Source organism: Onychostoma macrolepis, chromosome 12, assembly GCF_012432095.1.
Source record: "Onychostoma macrolepis isolate SWU-2019 chromosome 12, ASM1243209v1, whole genome shotgun sequence".
NCBI lineage: Eukaryota > Metazoa > Chordata > Actinopteri > Cypriniformes > Cyprinidae > Onychostoma > Onychostoma macrolepis.
Genome location: NC_081166.1, coordinates 17,920,518 through 17,935,818, shown reverse-complemented (window position 1 = coordinate 17,935,818; position 15,301 = coordinate 17,920,518). Strand labels below are relative to the sequence as shown.

General features: G+C 37.0%; 2 protein-coding genes across 4 annotated transcripts in view; one reads left to right on the top strand and one right to left on the bottom strand.

Annotated features, from left to right (window-relative positions):
• ptenb (phosphatase and tensin homolog B) overlaps positions 1-15,301 on the bottom strand; it is a 119,884-nt gene that overhangs the window by 59,145 nt on the left and 45,438 nt on the right. The window lies entirely within an intron of this gene.
• rnls (renalase, FAD-dependent amine oxidase) overlaps positions 1-15,301 on the top strand; it is a 38,550-nt gene that overhangs the window by 21,218 nt on the left and 2,031 nt on the right. For both annotated transcript variants that reach the window (XM_058792955.1, XM_058792954.1), the window contains exons 5-6: positions 3,148-3,321; positions 11,168-11,343. In XM_058792955.1, coding sequence (XP_058648938.1) covers positions 3,148-3,321; positions 11,168-11,343 — 350 coding nt within the window. The remainder of the gene's footprint in view (positions 1-3,147; positions 3,322-11,167; positions 11,344-15,301) is intronic.

Below are 15,301 nucleotides of genomic sequence, written 5' to 3'. Positions count from 1 at the left end.
TTTACTGAAGTACTCACTAGTGCTCTCATTGCACATTAGTGCCATTACTTATCATTAAGCAAGCAAACCATCAGAGTGAGCGGACAAAGGATATCCATCTTGTATAAAGAAGTGGAAAACGTAAAACTGCACATTTCAGTGAATAATTTATTACTTACTTAAGTAAAAAAGCATACATTGTCTCTCCATAGGCTGGGGACAACTGGGAGAGGAAAAGGGGGTAAATATTCCACCAGGTGAACATCATTTGTACAGGTGGCTGTATAATTCAGCTTGTCATTTCAAGTCTAGCTAAAGCAAACTCTTGCTTACTTTGTAGGAACTATTTCAAAGAATGAGGCTTGATTAAAGGAAAGCCACACACTAAAAGTTATTTTGTACTGTTGCTTAAATGACTTTGCTTGAAGTGCACTGCTCAAAAGCATTTCAAATATAGTTCTTTCCCCCTATTTTTTAATTTTTTTTCTCATAATGGGTGTAAAAATTTGTTGTTGTACCAACATCTTTTAAAAGTAAAATAATAACATTTTTTGATTTGACTAAAACTGAAACTCTAAACAAAAAAAGTGATTTTAAATGCTACAAGTGAATTTTTCATTACAGTATTATAATGTACAGTACTAAAAATATTCCTGTTTTCAGTTTTTCAATATTATACAAAAATCATACAATCCTTATTAATAGTGATATTAAAACACATTTAAGGAATAATACTAAGAAATGTGCATTGTGCAACAAAGAAATGCTCCAAATAATGTTTAATTATAATTTTATGTCAGTAAGCCTTAAGTGATACGTCATTAAATATGTTAATGGGTTTGAAGTATGCATAGTATGAAATAAATGTATTTTAAATGCATGTTTTTTTTTTTTTTCATTGTAATAGTTACGTTGATTAAAAATGAAATACTGTGTCTATAAAATAGTATGATTTTAACCAGAGAAGAAAGCAGTTTGATTATTCTCTGCTTTGATCTTTCTCTCAGTTCAGCTGGTTTGTGAGCTCTGAACATGTGATTGAGCTGAAATCTAGCAGACCCACAGTACAAACCTGTCAGAGGTAATTGTGCTGCCAACCTGAGCGGGCAGGAAGAGGGTGGGGGTAATGTAGGGCAGTATCCACTTTACACCATGACTCAGAGCTTTACCAGAAAATACATAGCCTGTACTTTTCTTTTTTGAAAGCACAGCTCTAAAAACATCTCAATAGTTGTGGCTAAGCTAAAGTCATTGAGACCCCTAAATAGGTGGTCTCGTTTTACTTGAAATGGAAGTCATAGCTTTTTGAAAAAGGATGATTCATTAATGTGCATCTGCACTCATTGTCCAGCTCTAGTGAAAGTGATTTCTGACAACTTAAATGGGTTAATGTGGTAAGAAGCGTTCTCATATCTGTATTAGATAACCCTTCCCGCGTCAAGATCTTTCATGCCGATTAACAATGGTGTGTTCTGTAACCAGATTCCATTACCATGAGGAAAAAAAGAAAGCCTCTTTATGGATTCAGCTGACAGGGTTTGCATTATCCCTGGGCTTTCCACGCTCAGATGCCGCAGCAGATTGTCTCTGTACCAAGGGGCACATTTACATGCTCCTAATCTCCCCCAGATGTTCTGCAATGACACAGACAGTGATAAAAGGGACATGTCCAGGGACAGTCATGTGACCGTTTCACCTCTATTGTCGTATTCTATCAGCGTCAGTTGGTTGCTTCCTAATCGAACTAACAGTTGGTGGAGCGTTTCTTGTGACAACAAAATTACAGCAACGGTTGACGATGTTATGGGGGTTTGTGTGGCATCACTGTCATTCACCGAGCCACACAACCAGAAAGCAAGCAAGTATTTTCATACGATTGTTTTTCTATGTAAATACGTGCTAGACAGCGTGTTGGACCATTGCTCTTGTGCCTCACGTTATTTACAGCATCTCAAACATGACGTGCTAAAGCTTCTTTAACTTAAGTTTTTTTCCCTCCATATAAATCAATATATAAAAAAATAATATGCGGTTTGGTTAATAGACTTTTTTTTATTTTTGCTGTTTAATGTATATTTATGGCAAATTATAGGACTACATTTATGCCAAAAGCAAGACAAGTCATTTTAAAAAAGTTTTTTTTTTTTCCTCCAAATATTTATTTCTTTAAAGCACTACATTGTTAATGGAACCACTAGGGAACTGGAATCGATAAACTGATCAAATCCAGAATCATTAATCTATTTACTGTATGATTCCAATCTCTGCTGAAGGCTTTTGGCTTTTTTTTTTTTTTTTGTCCCACCTAAACTTCCCGTTTCATTAGGAATTGCATTAAAACAGGAAAGGAAACTGCCCTCGCCAACTTTCATAGGGTCATTTAAACAGTATACAGATTTACTGGGGCCACGGAAGGGGGCCGAGCTTGTTGACACTGACACTGCCCTTTGGAACTGAATCACACATGTGCGAAGGGAAAATGATGAGTTAGCATTCTGTTCATCACTTTTCACCAAACATCTGTTTGTTGCTTCAGGGGGGGAAGATACTGCTCAGATAGACTAAGGTTGATCAGCTCTCTCTGTCGGTTGTCCGTGAAAGCGCTTTCTTCCTTACTGGAAACAGGGGTGTCTTTGAGTAGAAATATGCATTTGATTCCACAAGGGCTGACCTTTGACCTGAACTACACTCAGTACCTGTGGGCCCTAAATAACTAAAGCAGGCCTTAGTATGACTGCTTGTTTCCAATAAATAACAGATGTTCCAGACAGGAAACAAGGACAGCATTTTTCTAAAAAAGAGCCCCACATGCTGAAGCGAGTCCATCCACCGTGTTCTCATTAAAGTGTCACTCACTGTCCATCTTAACCTCCGCCCAGCTCATCTCATCTGCAGAAGGGACTTGTTGGTTGTGTTATATAGACCTACGCATCAACCACACATCTATCTCCGTGCTCTTGTCACACTAACCCAGGTGTGTTATCAGACCTGGTGCTGTAGAAGCTCTGTGAGTTGACGGCACAGTGTTTCTCTCATTTGATCTGTGCGACGTGAATGCTACAGGCCTGTTCTTCACAAGCAGCAATGCTGGCGGCTGTCTAGAGAGATGAACTAACCAAGGCCCAGAGGCTTCATCCTGTGCTTCTGTGTTTGTGTGTCTCTGTGCAGTGATGGGAGAGAATCAGAGGAGGATGCTGGAGGCTGTCAGCTACTCTTCTCGCTACGCACTTGGACTCTTCTACAAAGCCGACACACGAATCGACGTCCCTTGGGCGGCCAAGTACGTCTCCAATAATCCCTGCATTCGCTTCATCGCCATAGATGATAAAAAGCGCAATTTAGGTCAGTGCCTTCGTATTTTCCTCCTCTCATCTGCAACTCCCGCTCTGACATGTTTCGTTCTGTTTCTCTGCCTTTTCTGTTTCTTTCAATGTGTTTCATGTATAAGGATCTTTTTTCACACTGCACACAAATCTGATTTGGTTGTAATTGCGACTTTTTTCAAATCCAAACTGGTGCCGATTGACTTTTACGGTCATGGTCATGGTCATAATCGGTTTCAGACACAGACAGAAATGACACAGTTTAGACAATGTCACTGTATTTCTAGGTTTTTTTGGGGGGTGGGGGTTGACAGCCCTAAAGACATTGCTAATACCCTTCCCTTCCTTTCCACCATGTTCCTGTCATGTCCTTTTCTGTCCTTTCTTTGAATTACATTACTGTCTAATTGAGTTTGTCTGCCTTGAGGTGTCAAGAAAAGGGCCGTGTCTTAAAATTATGCTAAATGCTCATATGTGACCCTGGACTACAAAACCAGTCATAAGGGTCAATTTTTTGAAATTGAGATTTATACATTATCTGAAAGCTGTTAGGATCGGACAATATTTGGTTGAGATACAACTATTTGAAAATCTGGAATCTGAGGGTGCAAACAAATCTAAATATTGAGAAAACTGCCTTTAAAGCTGTCCAAATGAAGTTCTTTGCAATGCATATTATTAATCAAAAGCTACGTTTTGATATATTTACAGTAGAAAATTTACAAAATATCTTCATGGAACATTATCTTTACTTAATGTCCTAATGATTTTTGGCATAAAATAAAAATCAATAAGGTAAACGTACCTATTAAGCTCACGTTCCAGTTAAGCACACTTCCATTTTTGAGATCAGATTATAAAAATAATTTATTATCCTACTTGATGTCTTAACCAATTGATATGTTTGTTACTATAAACCTCCTATAATTTCAAGTCAATGAGATCATTGCACACTGAGATATGAGTCTCCATGTGTTCACATTGTCTGGCAGCCATTTTGAAAGCTGTCTAAAAACTTTCACCAAAAGAGTAGCCCCTTAAATGTGCGTTTTTGTTTTTTTAGATGTTTAAGCCTTTTTTGGGGGGGTAAGTTTCACTGCTTATTGTAAAATTAAGAGATTAATGTTCAGACTTTTGCATATTATAACCTGGAACTTGGATGTGGGAAATAATTACATTTGATCCAAAAGATAGTTTTAGCAACATAGCACAGATGCTACAGAACACAGTTAGCTGACTAGCTGTATAAGATTGTGTGCTACACTAATATATTACTTCACAGGCATTACTGGCTTGTACTTTTACATCTATAATATCATGAATTGACAGTTTATTGCTGGTCTGTCGTTTTACAGTGCTGTAATTTTTAAAGATCTCATAATATTTTAAGGTGAGCTTAAAGGGTGCACTACTATGAAAATCACACAGCTTCAGTTTGACATCAATAAGAAAAAGTATAATTTCATAGATATTGTTAATAATAGTTGTTCATATTAAAATATGTATGAACTTAATACATGACCTAGGCTATTTATTTAGCAAAATCTTGTCATTTTAATAAATATTACATGAAATTGATTAAAAATTGTTGCTGCTCCAATTAAGCTCAGTGTGCTCTCTTTAAGCTCTTCCACATTGAACATCTATGTAAATACTTCATAAACAGACTTTAAATATTAACTGATGGTTGTCACTTTAAGTTAAGTTAATAAATTTTCTATGGATTCTGTCAACTCAAATCTGCAGACTGGCTCTGATCTTTAGCAACTAGCATCAACTTCTCCAGACTGTAAATCTGTGGAAAATCGGGGCAAAAATCATGTAGTGTATTGCAGCCATAAGAGACTGTAGATAAGTTGACATACATTTAAAAAGAGGTTTCATAATGAGGCTAGTTGCTGTGTTCATTCCCATGAATTAAATGTTTTATTGGTTTGTTTTATTTGATTTTTGAATGCGTTAGTTGAACGTGGACTAGTATAGATGTTGTGCTTAGATGACACTTCATTATGAATATACAACTGATCGACTTCAATGCCTTGTTGCTTGATTCTAGTGTTCTATTTTTTTGTGATTGACTTTGTACCTTCAAAAAATATATATTTTTACATTTTGTAAAAAAAGATTTTGGTGAGATTTATAGGTACGTTTACCCTAATTTTGACCCATTCAATGGAGTTTTGGCTATTGCTACAAATATACCCCAGTGACTTAAGACTGGTTTTGTGGTGCAGGGTCACATACTGTATGTGTATTTACACCAATGTCTGCACGCATGATAATGTGTGCATATGTGTGGACATTCATGTTATGTTAGAAATAATACATGACATATTAATTGAAAACCACATGTACACACATCCTATCTTATATTATCCTATCTAGTATTTTAAGGGTTCTCTCAGAAACACTTTTTGTGAATTTTCCACTCTGATCTAAAAGTGTCAATTATTCTGTTCCAAAGGCTGTACCTAACATTAGATGGCTCAAATATGCCCACTAAGGTACCTTGTTCTTGCTAAAGCAGTATCACCTTTATCGTTTACAAAAGAGATGCTCTCAGACCGCACTGTGATGATTGTTTTTTTCTTCTGGATGATAGATGGAGTCCAAGGAATTGCTGGTTGTATTTATTCAGCACTGGAAAGTATTGACCATAGTTATTTTCCAGTGTTAAATATTGAACTATTGAGAAAAAAAAAAAAAAAAAAAAAAAGAATATAACTGTTGAAAATAGTTCAGTCTAAATATTTGTGGGTGCTACAGGTACAGGAAAAAGCATGTAATTTACCTGAATTTCTGCATAAAATAAACTAGTTAGTTCATCCAAGGGTTCACATTTTTTTCACCCTAAACTGTGAATGTTTACACAGTGTGTCGGGAAATGACTTCAAAACATACCACTGTTTGTGCCTTATTTATTGTGGTTTGTTTTGTTTTGTTTTGTTTTCGAATACATTGTTTTCTATAAGTGTACGCACACACTGGCAGCACCACTCGGAGTCTGTCCATGGCGCCCAGCTATGACTAAGAAAGCTTTTCTAAATCCTGCCACACCACAGAGCGCCACGTACATGGTTTTCCATTAAATTACATTATATTTATCCCAAAACACTGTTAATGTGCGTAATGACTTCACCCTAGCCTGTAAGATTGTGTTTTGTGCATTTTTCACCAAAGGTTTGCTTAGGTTTTTTCAAACACCAAACCACCAGTTCTTCAGTGCCAACTTTTGCCTTTTCGGTGATTAGATTCACTGTTTTGGACTGCCATCTTGGACCATGTCTGGTGTGCAATACCTGTGAGTTGGTCTAGCCGCAACACAACGTGGCACTGCCTTTCTCATCCAGTGTGCAAACCCTTTTAGTAGGTTGTCTGTGTGAAATTCACTAGATTTTGGAAACATAGCTCATATGTATTCTACACTGTAAAAAATGTCCGTGATTTTAACGGTAAAAAAATGGGAAAAAGCTACGGTAAAAACCTGTTAAATGGTTAACGGTAAGTTCCCCTAATATATATATGATGAAAAACTGTAATAGACATTTCAGACAATTTTACGGTGAAATACCACTTTTGGAAGTGAAAAAGAATGTAAAACGTTCCCAGAATTCCCTGCATTGCATTTCAAATTTTGTTTGAATTTGATGTTTTTTTGTTTGATGTTTATTAGGGTTGTATGTTACATCTAATGTTGTTAAATTAATGTTTATTTGATATTTCAGTTCTCACCATGATGGTGTTCAGTGCTTGTGTGAATGACACTGTGCACCTTCTATATATGTTTGGTTCATCATGTGACTTTCTCATCACCACCTGCATTTGGTGGTTATCAGTGTATTTCAAAGGTACAAAACAGATTTCAGTACTTCAATAGGTTGGTATATTAACATTATATCAGTTAATGAAATTACGGTATTTAACTGTAAATTTAAGTTAAAACCGTAAAACCTAAAACGTTGCTACCGTATATTTTACAGTAGAATTCCTGGCAACCACAGCTGTCGGTTTTTTACCGTAAATTTTACGGAATTTTTTTTACAGTGTAGATGTGTGCGTATATGATTTTAGTGTGTGTGCAACTAAAGAAAGCTTTTGCTTTTGAAGAATTTGCATGTGATTGTGTTTGTGAGTTTTTCCTCACCAGTTCATGACCGTGTATCTGCAGGAGCCCGGTGGAAATAGTCTTGTGAAAACAGCCTCTGCACCTGTCACCTTTCATCCACTCCAGTGTTTCCGAGGGCAACATCATAATTAGGGGAGCTGTTAAATTTTGCATTCTGCTGCGCTGTTCTTTTAGGCCGACACGCTCCTTCCAGCCTCCTCAGCCTTCACACGGCCATGCTTTAATCTTCATTTTCATTTCTGTAATGTGTTTTGCTTGTAGTTCCAGTAAAGTAGGTCTGAGTCTGATCTCACAGAGCACCCCGAGCTCTCTTTGAAAACTTTTTGGCAGGCCGCTAATGATAAGCTATTACTGTGTTCCTGAACGTCTGGCGAAAACCCATTTGTGCCATTCAGTAAATGTGGAATGAGCTAGATCTGGGCTGGATGATGGTTTCCCAAAAACAGAACTGGTTCATAATTGATATGAATTTGATTACATATGAAGTCTGAAACTTTCTTACCAAAATGTCAAAGAAGAAGGACTATTCAGAGAGGATTCATTTTTGAAAGGATGTTTAAGTTATAATTATGAACATAGAACATCTGTCATTTCATGTACTTATTCCATTCCATGGGATCGCTGTAGTTAATACTAATGTGTCTGGATGTGGGCGTTACAGACGTTAATGTTCTCTGGACGTGATTAATTGTCTAATTAAAACATTATGTATATAATTAAAAGAGGAAATTGGAGGAATAGTTCACTCAGTAATGAAAATCCTGTTATTTTTACTCACCCTCATGACGATCCTAACAGGTCTGACTTTCTTTCACATGTGGAACACAAAAAGAGAATTGTGCCGGTTTCTCTGTTCTCTTGTTCATTGCATTGAGTCTTTCAAGCTTCAAAAAGGATGCAAAACACCATAAAGGTAAAATTGTAAAGTGGTCCATACAATTTGTGTGCTATATTCACGTATTCTACATATCGTCTGAAAGCATATGATAGCTATTTGTGAAGAACAGACTGACTATATACAGACTGACTGTACCGACTGACTGTATACTACACTGAGAATCCTTCCCTCTAGTGAGCTGCTGCAAGTCATTGAATTGAACTCGAGAACTAAATCAGTCAAATTTGTAAAATAATTATTCAAGTTGGATTTGTGAGCTATATTCGGTGAAAAGATTGGACTTCTCAGGGACAACTTAAGTGCATGGTCTACTTTTATAGTGCTTTTGATCTTTTTAAGCATAATTTGAAGCATATTCAGTATGATTGAAGGAAAAGAGCTTTTATCCTACAACATGTCTTCATTTATAAAATGTCATACAGGTTTGAAATTACAGTATATACGTGTGAGTGAGTTGTGTGGTTGAGTTGAAGAATCTTTTAACATAAAATAATTACACTTCAGTAATTTGTAGATGGGATTTGTTTAGTCGGACATGATAAATTCATTCCACAAGTGATGAGTCAGTTTAGTGATTGTGTAGTGTTCATCTCATGAACTGTTAAAATGAACATATTTATTAAAAGTACCATTCATTCCGTATGGATAAAAAGTTTTAACGAGAAACAAATTACTGACTCCACTTTTAATTCATATGTAATGCTTTTTTTTTTTTTGCCAAAAAAAAAAAAAAAGCAGTTTCCTATTTACCCTGTGAACTTTGTGACAAGCTCTTCCCCCCACCAAGAAATAAGTGACTCAACCAGCGGGCACAATGCCAGCCCTCTACCCACGCTCCATGACCTCTCTCTCTCTCTCGTGCACAGTCACATTCTGGCACATGCACACTTACAAATAAACACTCAAACTCTTTTTTGTAAAGGAAGGTCTCTCTCTCTCTCTCTCTCACCCTCTGCTTCTCCTTTTCCCCTCCTCTCTGCCTGGCGGTGTGCCAAACACGTATATAGTCTGACTGCTCTGCAAACGGAAAATGACCGTGTCTCTGTGTTTCAGCCCAGTACTGATATTCATACTGGTCAGCCAAAGTCAATCTCGACTGGTTAGAACAATACTTTTGGCTCTTATCACTTCAGATACTAAGCTCTTTTTACAGAAACAGCACTCCATGATTGTGAAGTTAAGACTTCCATTGATAAATTTGGCTGATTTAAAGTGAAATGTGAAAGTTATGTGGAGCTCTCTTTTAGGTTTAACTGAAATGCTTGTAAACTCTTACATAAGCAAGTGAACACACTGAAAAAATGACTTCCTCTTTCCCTCGCTTAAACCATGCCAGCTTTGCAGCTAATATCTGAAACCCTTTCCTGCATCCTCAAACAGTGTGTTCTTATTGTGCATGATTTCATGTTTGTATTTAATATAACAAAATTGTCTGTTAAGCCATTTAGATGTAATCAAAAACCTGATTAATAAACAAAAAAGTCAAACAAAAGAAAATAGTATTTTTATTGAACAAGGATTCACTAAATTGATTTGAAACAAAAACTTAAACCCACTGTTGAGTGAAGTGTAGACGCTGTTAGTCGAAAAATAATCTTCATTTATTATTCCTTGTGGCATTTTATCCACAACTATACTTTCAGGAATACTCATTTTCCTTATTAGTCCAATATTGTTTAAAGACCAGGCATGAGAATAACATGTGAATGTGATTTGCCTGACTTTTTCCACATTTATTCCAACATTTTTGCCATTTATGCCAGTGGTCATGATTTAAAAGGCTCATCGTTCTCTGTTGGCCCATAAAACTTTGCTAAACAAAATAGATTTTACTGAAGTATAAGGCTCCTCCCCACAGGTGATCCATAAAGTCAATGTGTTACCCTGTGAATCTGCCAGAGGCTTTAATATTAAGTTTTAGCCAGTCTCTGTGGTCTTATTCAGACCTAGCCCTCGTTCCTCAAGTGTTGATCAATGATGGCTTTCAGCATCTTCATTCTACTTGGAGTCATTGGGCCAAATCACTCCAGCTGCTCAAACACAACCCCTATGTTTATGGAGCCCAATAAAGCATGATTTCCTCCAATCATATTAAATATGTGTTTTAAAACAGTGTCGTTAGAGAAATGACTACACTATGTGCAAGGCTAATATATCAGGCCTGGTCTCAGTCACGGGTCGTGTCTCTGGCAATGGGCTTGGCCTGTAAAGCATTAGATCATGGGGTTTGGTGTGCCCATAGATGATATCACTGAGAAACCATCGTCTGGAGAAGAGAAAGCTGGATACTAATACTTAACACTACTCACGCTAACCTGTTATGACTAACAAATAAAGCTGTTCATGTCACATTCACAGTGAATATGAAAGAGCTAGCTTGATAAGTTAAAGGGATAATTCACACAAATGATCGGTTACTAAATTTACACAAAAGCAGATATTTTGAGATGGGATCGTCCATGGGATCCAATGTTGTTTAGTCCCCACTGGCAAAATGATTTGAAATATTCTTCCAAGTATCTTGATTTTGCTATAATCTTGAATGACATGATGGTAAGTAAATGTTGACAGAATTTTCAGTTTTGGTGCACTAACTCTTTAAAACATCACATTAAATCATAGAAAAGTGTTTTTTTCCAAGTGATAAAAAGCATTTATGTCATTTTCTGCTGTCTGTGCTGTTATCTAACTCTCATTTCTTCGTCCGTTTGATATTTTCCCCTTTAAACTTTTCTCTGTCTTTCTCTCACTTTAGCACACAATGTGGGATCTGTGTATGCTTGTGAATTACTTCAAAAGCAGCCACTTGTGATCTTGATAAACTGTGTCTGTCTCTGACAGCTTCGAAGAACTGCGGACCTTCTGTGGTGGTGCATACTAGTGTGCCCTTTGGCATCCAGCACCTGGAGGAGGAGAAGGATGCGGTACAGCCCATCATCCTGGAAGAGCTGGAAAAGGTGATGCCAGATCTACCTCAACCTGACAGCATCAAGTGTCAGAAGTGGAGATACTCCCAGGTGAGACGACATTAGTCTGTGTGTGCGAATTTGACTAAGAAACTCAAATATACGCTGCCATTTAAAAGTTTGGAGTCAGTCAGATTTGTATGAAAGAAATGAAATACACACTCTATGCTCTTTTTCAAAATTGCTTCAGAATTACTTGGCCTGAAACAGAGTTCACTTTGAACTTTGACTTGAGATATCTTGATAGAGAGATTTATAGATCTTTAAACTGGGGCACTGAAAGCAGTACCATAATAAAAAACATTATTTAGTCAGTATTATCATCCCCCATTCCGTCCCATCCTGGGTCAGTCCTTTATAATTCATATATAGTTCATTATTTTGATTTATATTTAATCTAATTTCTTTTAGTTATTGTATGATCTGCTACATTTTGAATTCTCTTTGTAAGGGTCCACTGTAATCTGTGTGAAGAGTGAAACAGAGATGTTTTGGCTTATTCAGGCAAGTGCTACTAATAGAAGCGTCCCTTCTATACAGCAGAAGACATTCATTTTTAATTAAGCCAGGCTGATCGTCTTCAAATCGCTCTACTGATTGAAGAGAATCTTCTACTTTTGTCCTTTTTCCAACAAAAAAAAAAACATCTAAACTATCTAAAATAAGATTTACTCAATACGATAAACTGCATAATATATTAAGACACATTATTTTCAAAAATGAAGACCTGTTTTATTCTTTGACAAATATTTTAGTTCAGCATAAGCCTCATTCAGTTTTGTTAGAATTCTGCTTAAAACAAGTAATAAACTTAGACACATTACCTGTTTATTATCTTGTCTAGTTTTGCTTCTCTAATAAATAAGGAATAAAACATATATTTTTACTAGAAAACAGACAAAACTACAGATTAAGAAAAAACTAGTTTAACTTTTTCAAAAGAGGCTTGGTAGATTCACACGCATAGAAATCCATACTCTCCCCCCACTCACTTGGCTCACACACACACACACAATCTTACAGTAGTACTTTATGCATTCACACACTGTGTGGGACTGCGCCCTTTCTCGCACAGTTGCATTCTCTCTCTCTCACACACACACACACACACACACACACAGACGTTCTCTTTCGAAGCCCCCACACTCTCAGCTCCTCTGTGACACACAGCACTGGGCCTCAGTTTGAGGTCAGAGGACATAGAACATCTGTGTGGGAGCGCTGAGCTCGCTGAGTGCCAGAGAGTGGGCCAAGGCCCGTTTAGACTGCAAAGGCGGGGAACACAACACTTACTCTCACATGCACACACACACACACCTGTGCACGTGCCAGTTCCCGGTCAAACACACAGAGGGCATGGAGCAGGAGTCGGTCTTACAGTCACTTGCCACATCACAGTTTGCTGAGCATAAACCGGCAACACACACTCACACTCACACTCACCACATGTCAAAGTCATTGACTTCTCTGGACTCTAATGGCTGGAAAGACTCTTCATGAGTCATGACTTTCAATCTACTGTAAATGCAGACACTACATTGTTGGAGCACAGAACATGTGCATTCCTTTTTTTATCACTCATGCTTAATGATACATAACTTCAATTCATAATTAAAAGGCATGGTGGATGCACACACAACCTCAGTCATTAACATCTGGTGTGGTCTAGGTGTAACATTAATATAATTTTTAAAATGTGTAGGATTTAGGGCTGTCAGTTAAATGTTGATTAAGTGTGATTAATAAAACACACAATAAGTAAAAAATTATTATATCCAAATACATTGTTTAGAAACAATAGTGTTAAAAATAATTAGTGTTAAAAAAAAAAAATTTATAATAAAGAGTAATATGAATTCACCGTGACAAAGTGTCAGCAAAAGGAATAAACCTAATACATTTTAGTTTAATCATCATGTTGCAACCATACATATCACATGTAGCACTTAGTCAGTGTTGTCTGGATTTTATTTTCCTGTACATCTCATTTTATTCATGAGGGTGAAGGCCTCAGCTTCTACCAAGTTATGGGTGAATTTGTGCCAAAATATTAGAGTTTATTGGACACGTAATCTTTAACACCACTGTCACAAAATATCAAAAGCCAAACCTTTTCTTCTCCCTTTTTAAAATTGATAAGCTTATTTATATTCCTGTTGTAAATGGATGACTATACATTTACCATACGTTGGCATTTAGCATTTTGAACGGATGTGCGACCCATTTTTGGCCAACAAAAAAGTTGGCATGACTATTTCATAACTTAAAGGGTTACTCCATCCCAAAATGAAACCCGTAAAAGCTTTGTTCGCCTTCAGAACACAATTTATGATATTTTATGAATTGTTGAATAAAGTCGTTATTTTTGTTTTATTTCCATACAAAAAGTATTCTCGTCGCTTCATAACGTTACGGTTGAACCACTGATGGCAGATGGACTATTCGGACGATGTCTTTCATACTTTTCTGGGCCTTAACAGTGTAATTTACTCGGCAGTCAATGGGACAGTCACAAGCTTCCCGGGTTTCATCTAAAATATCTTAAATTGTGTTCCGAAGACGAACGAAGGTTTTACGGGTTTGGAACGACATGGGGTTAAGTGATTAATGACAAAATTTTCGTTTTGGGGTGGAGTATCCCTTTAATGGCTGTGAAAGGTGTTGGTTCTACCACTTCTACAACTCCTTAACTTGGGAAGAACCCTTTAATTCTCTTACAGGAGTAGGCTAGTTAATAATTGTTTGCTTAAAGAGAGAACTTTATTTACACCTTAATGGATTTCCAAGCCTTTATGACAGACCTTTCATTTAGGGGTGAGCTATCCTGTAAGGAGTTTGTCGCAGCCAGGCCCTGCAGTTTGATGCACCACAGTTCTGACACACTGGATCTTTAATGTCTGAATGTACACCAGAGGAACGCAGAGTAAAGCCGATTTAAGGAGGTTAAGGAGTTCAGCCATTCTTACTTCAGCGTACCTCTGAAATAAACCAAACAATTTGTTCTTGGCCATGTTTCAGGCCAAACGTTTATCAATTGATTTACACACAGATTACCATTTAAAGATACAAGAGAGGAGGGGAGTTTGGACAGAATGATGATAGCGCTCGGTCTGTAAGATGCCTAGTGAAAGCCCAGGAAATGGACACTATTTCCTTGGCTCTAGTGCGTTGCACTTCGATGTTTATCTGGTTTTTGGGGCCGGCCGAAGCCTTTGTAATGGGCCATGCAGGGAATGTGTTTACTCTCAGTAGTCATTTACATGCTGCATTTCTACATTTAAACATTGTACAGAGACACTGTTCTAGCTGTGGCTCTTTTCGAGTTATCTGCAAACGTGGGTCAGATTTACAGTGAGGACCGGTATCACTGACTGCTGACTGTAGAATACATACATCATTTTAATGAGCTACAGAGGCAGTTTATAAAGAAGATCAACCCAGATATATAGTTTACAGTGCAACATGTCTGTCCACTGTAAATATTAATATATAAAAAGCTAGAGTTACAGCACATTCAACATATACGAAGCAGCCAACAACTTTCTAGTGCTTAACTTTAAAAACTTTCAGATGCCTAACTTCTAAAAAACTCATTTTCAAAAATGCCTAACTTTCGGAAATTCTTACTTTCAAAAACTAACTTCCAAATTCTTAACTTTCAAATAGTTAACTTTCTAAAAGCTTTACATTTTATATTTATTTATTTTTACTTTAAACCAGGGCTTTGACAAACTTTGCTTTTCTAGTTATAAGCTGGGTTACACACAGGTCACACATACCATGTGCTCTTTAAAACCCACAACCCACAGAGACAGCGAATATCATCCAAATTCTGCTCATTTTACCATCAAGTCTATTCTTGACTCTGGTTGACCCAATGAAGGCGCCTCCACTGCTATTAAAAGCTCTATATTTAACCAAATATATTAACAGCCCTTTCCTTCCCCCATCTCTTGATTCTCGAGAATCTCTCTTATGAGGAAATAAAGCTTACAGAACAAGCAGGGGC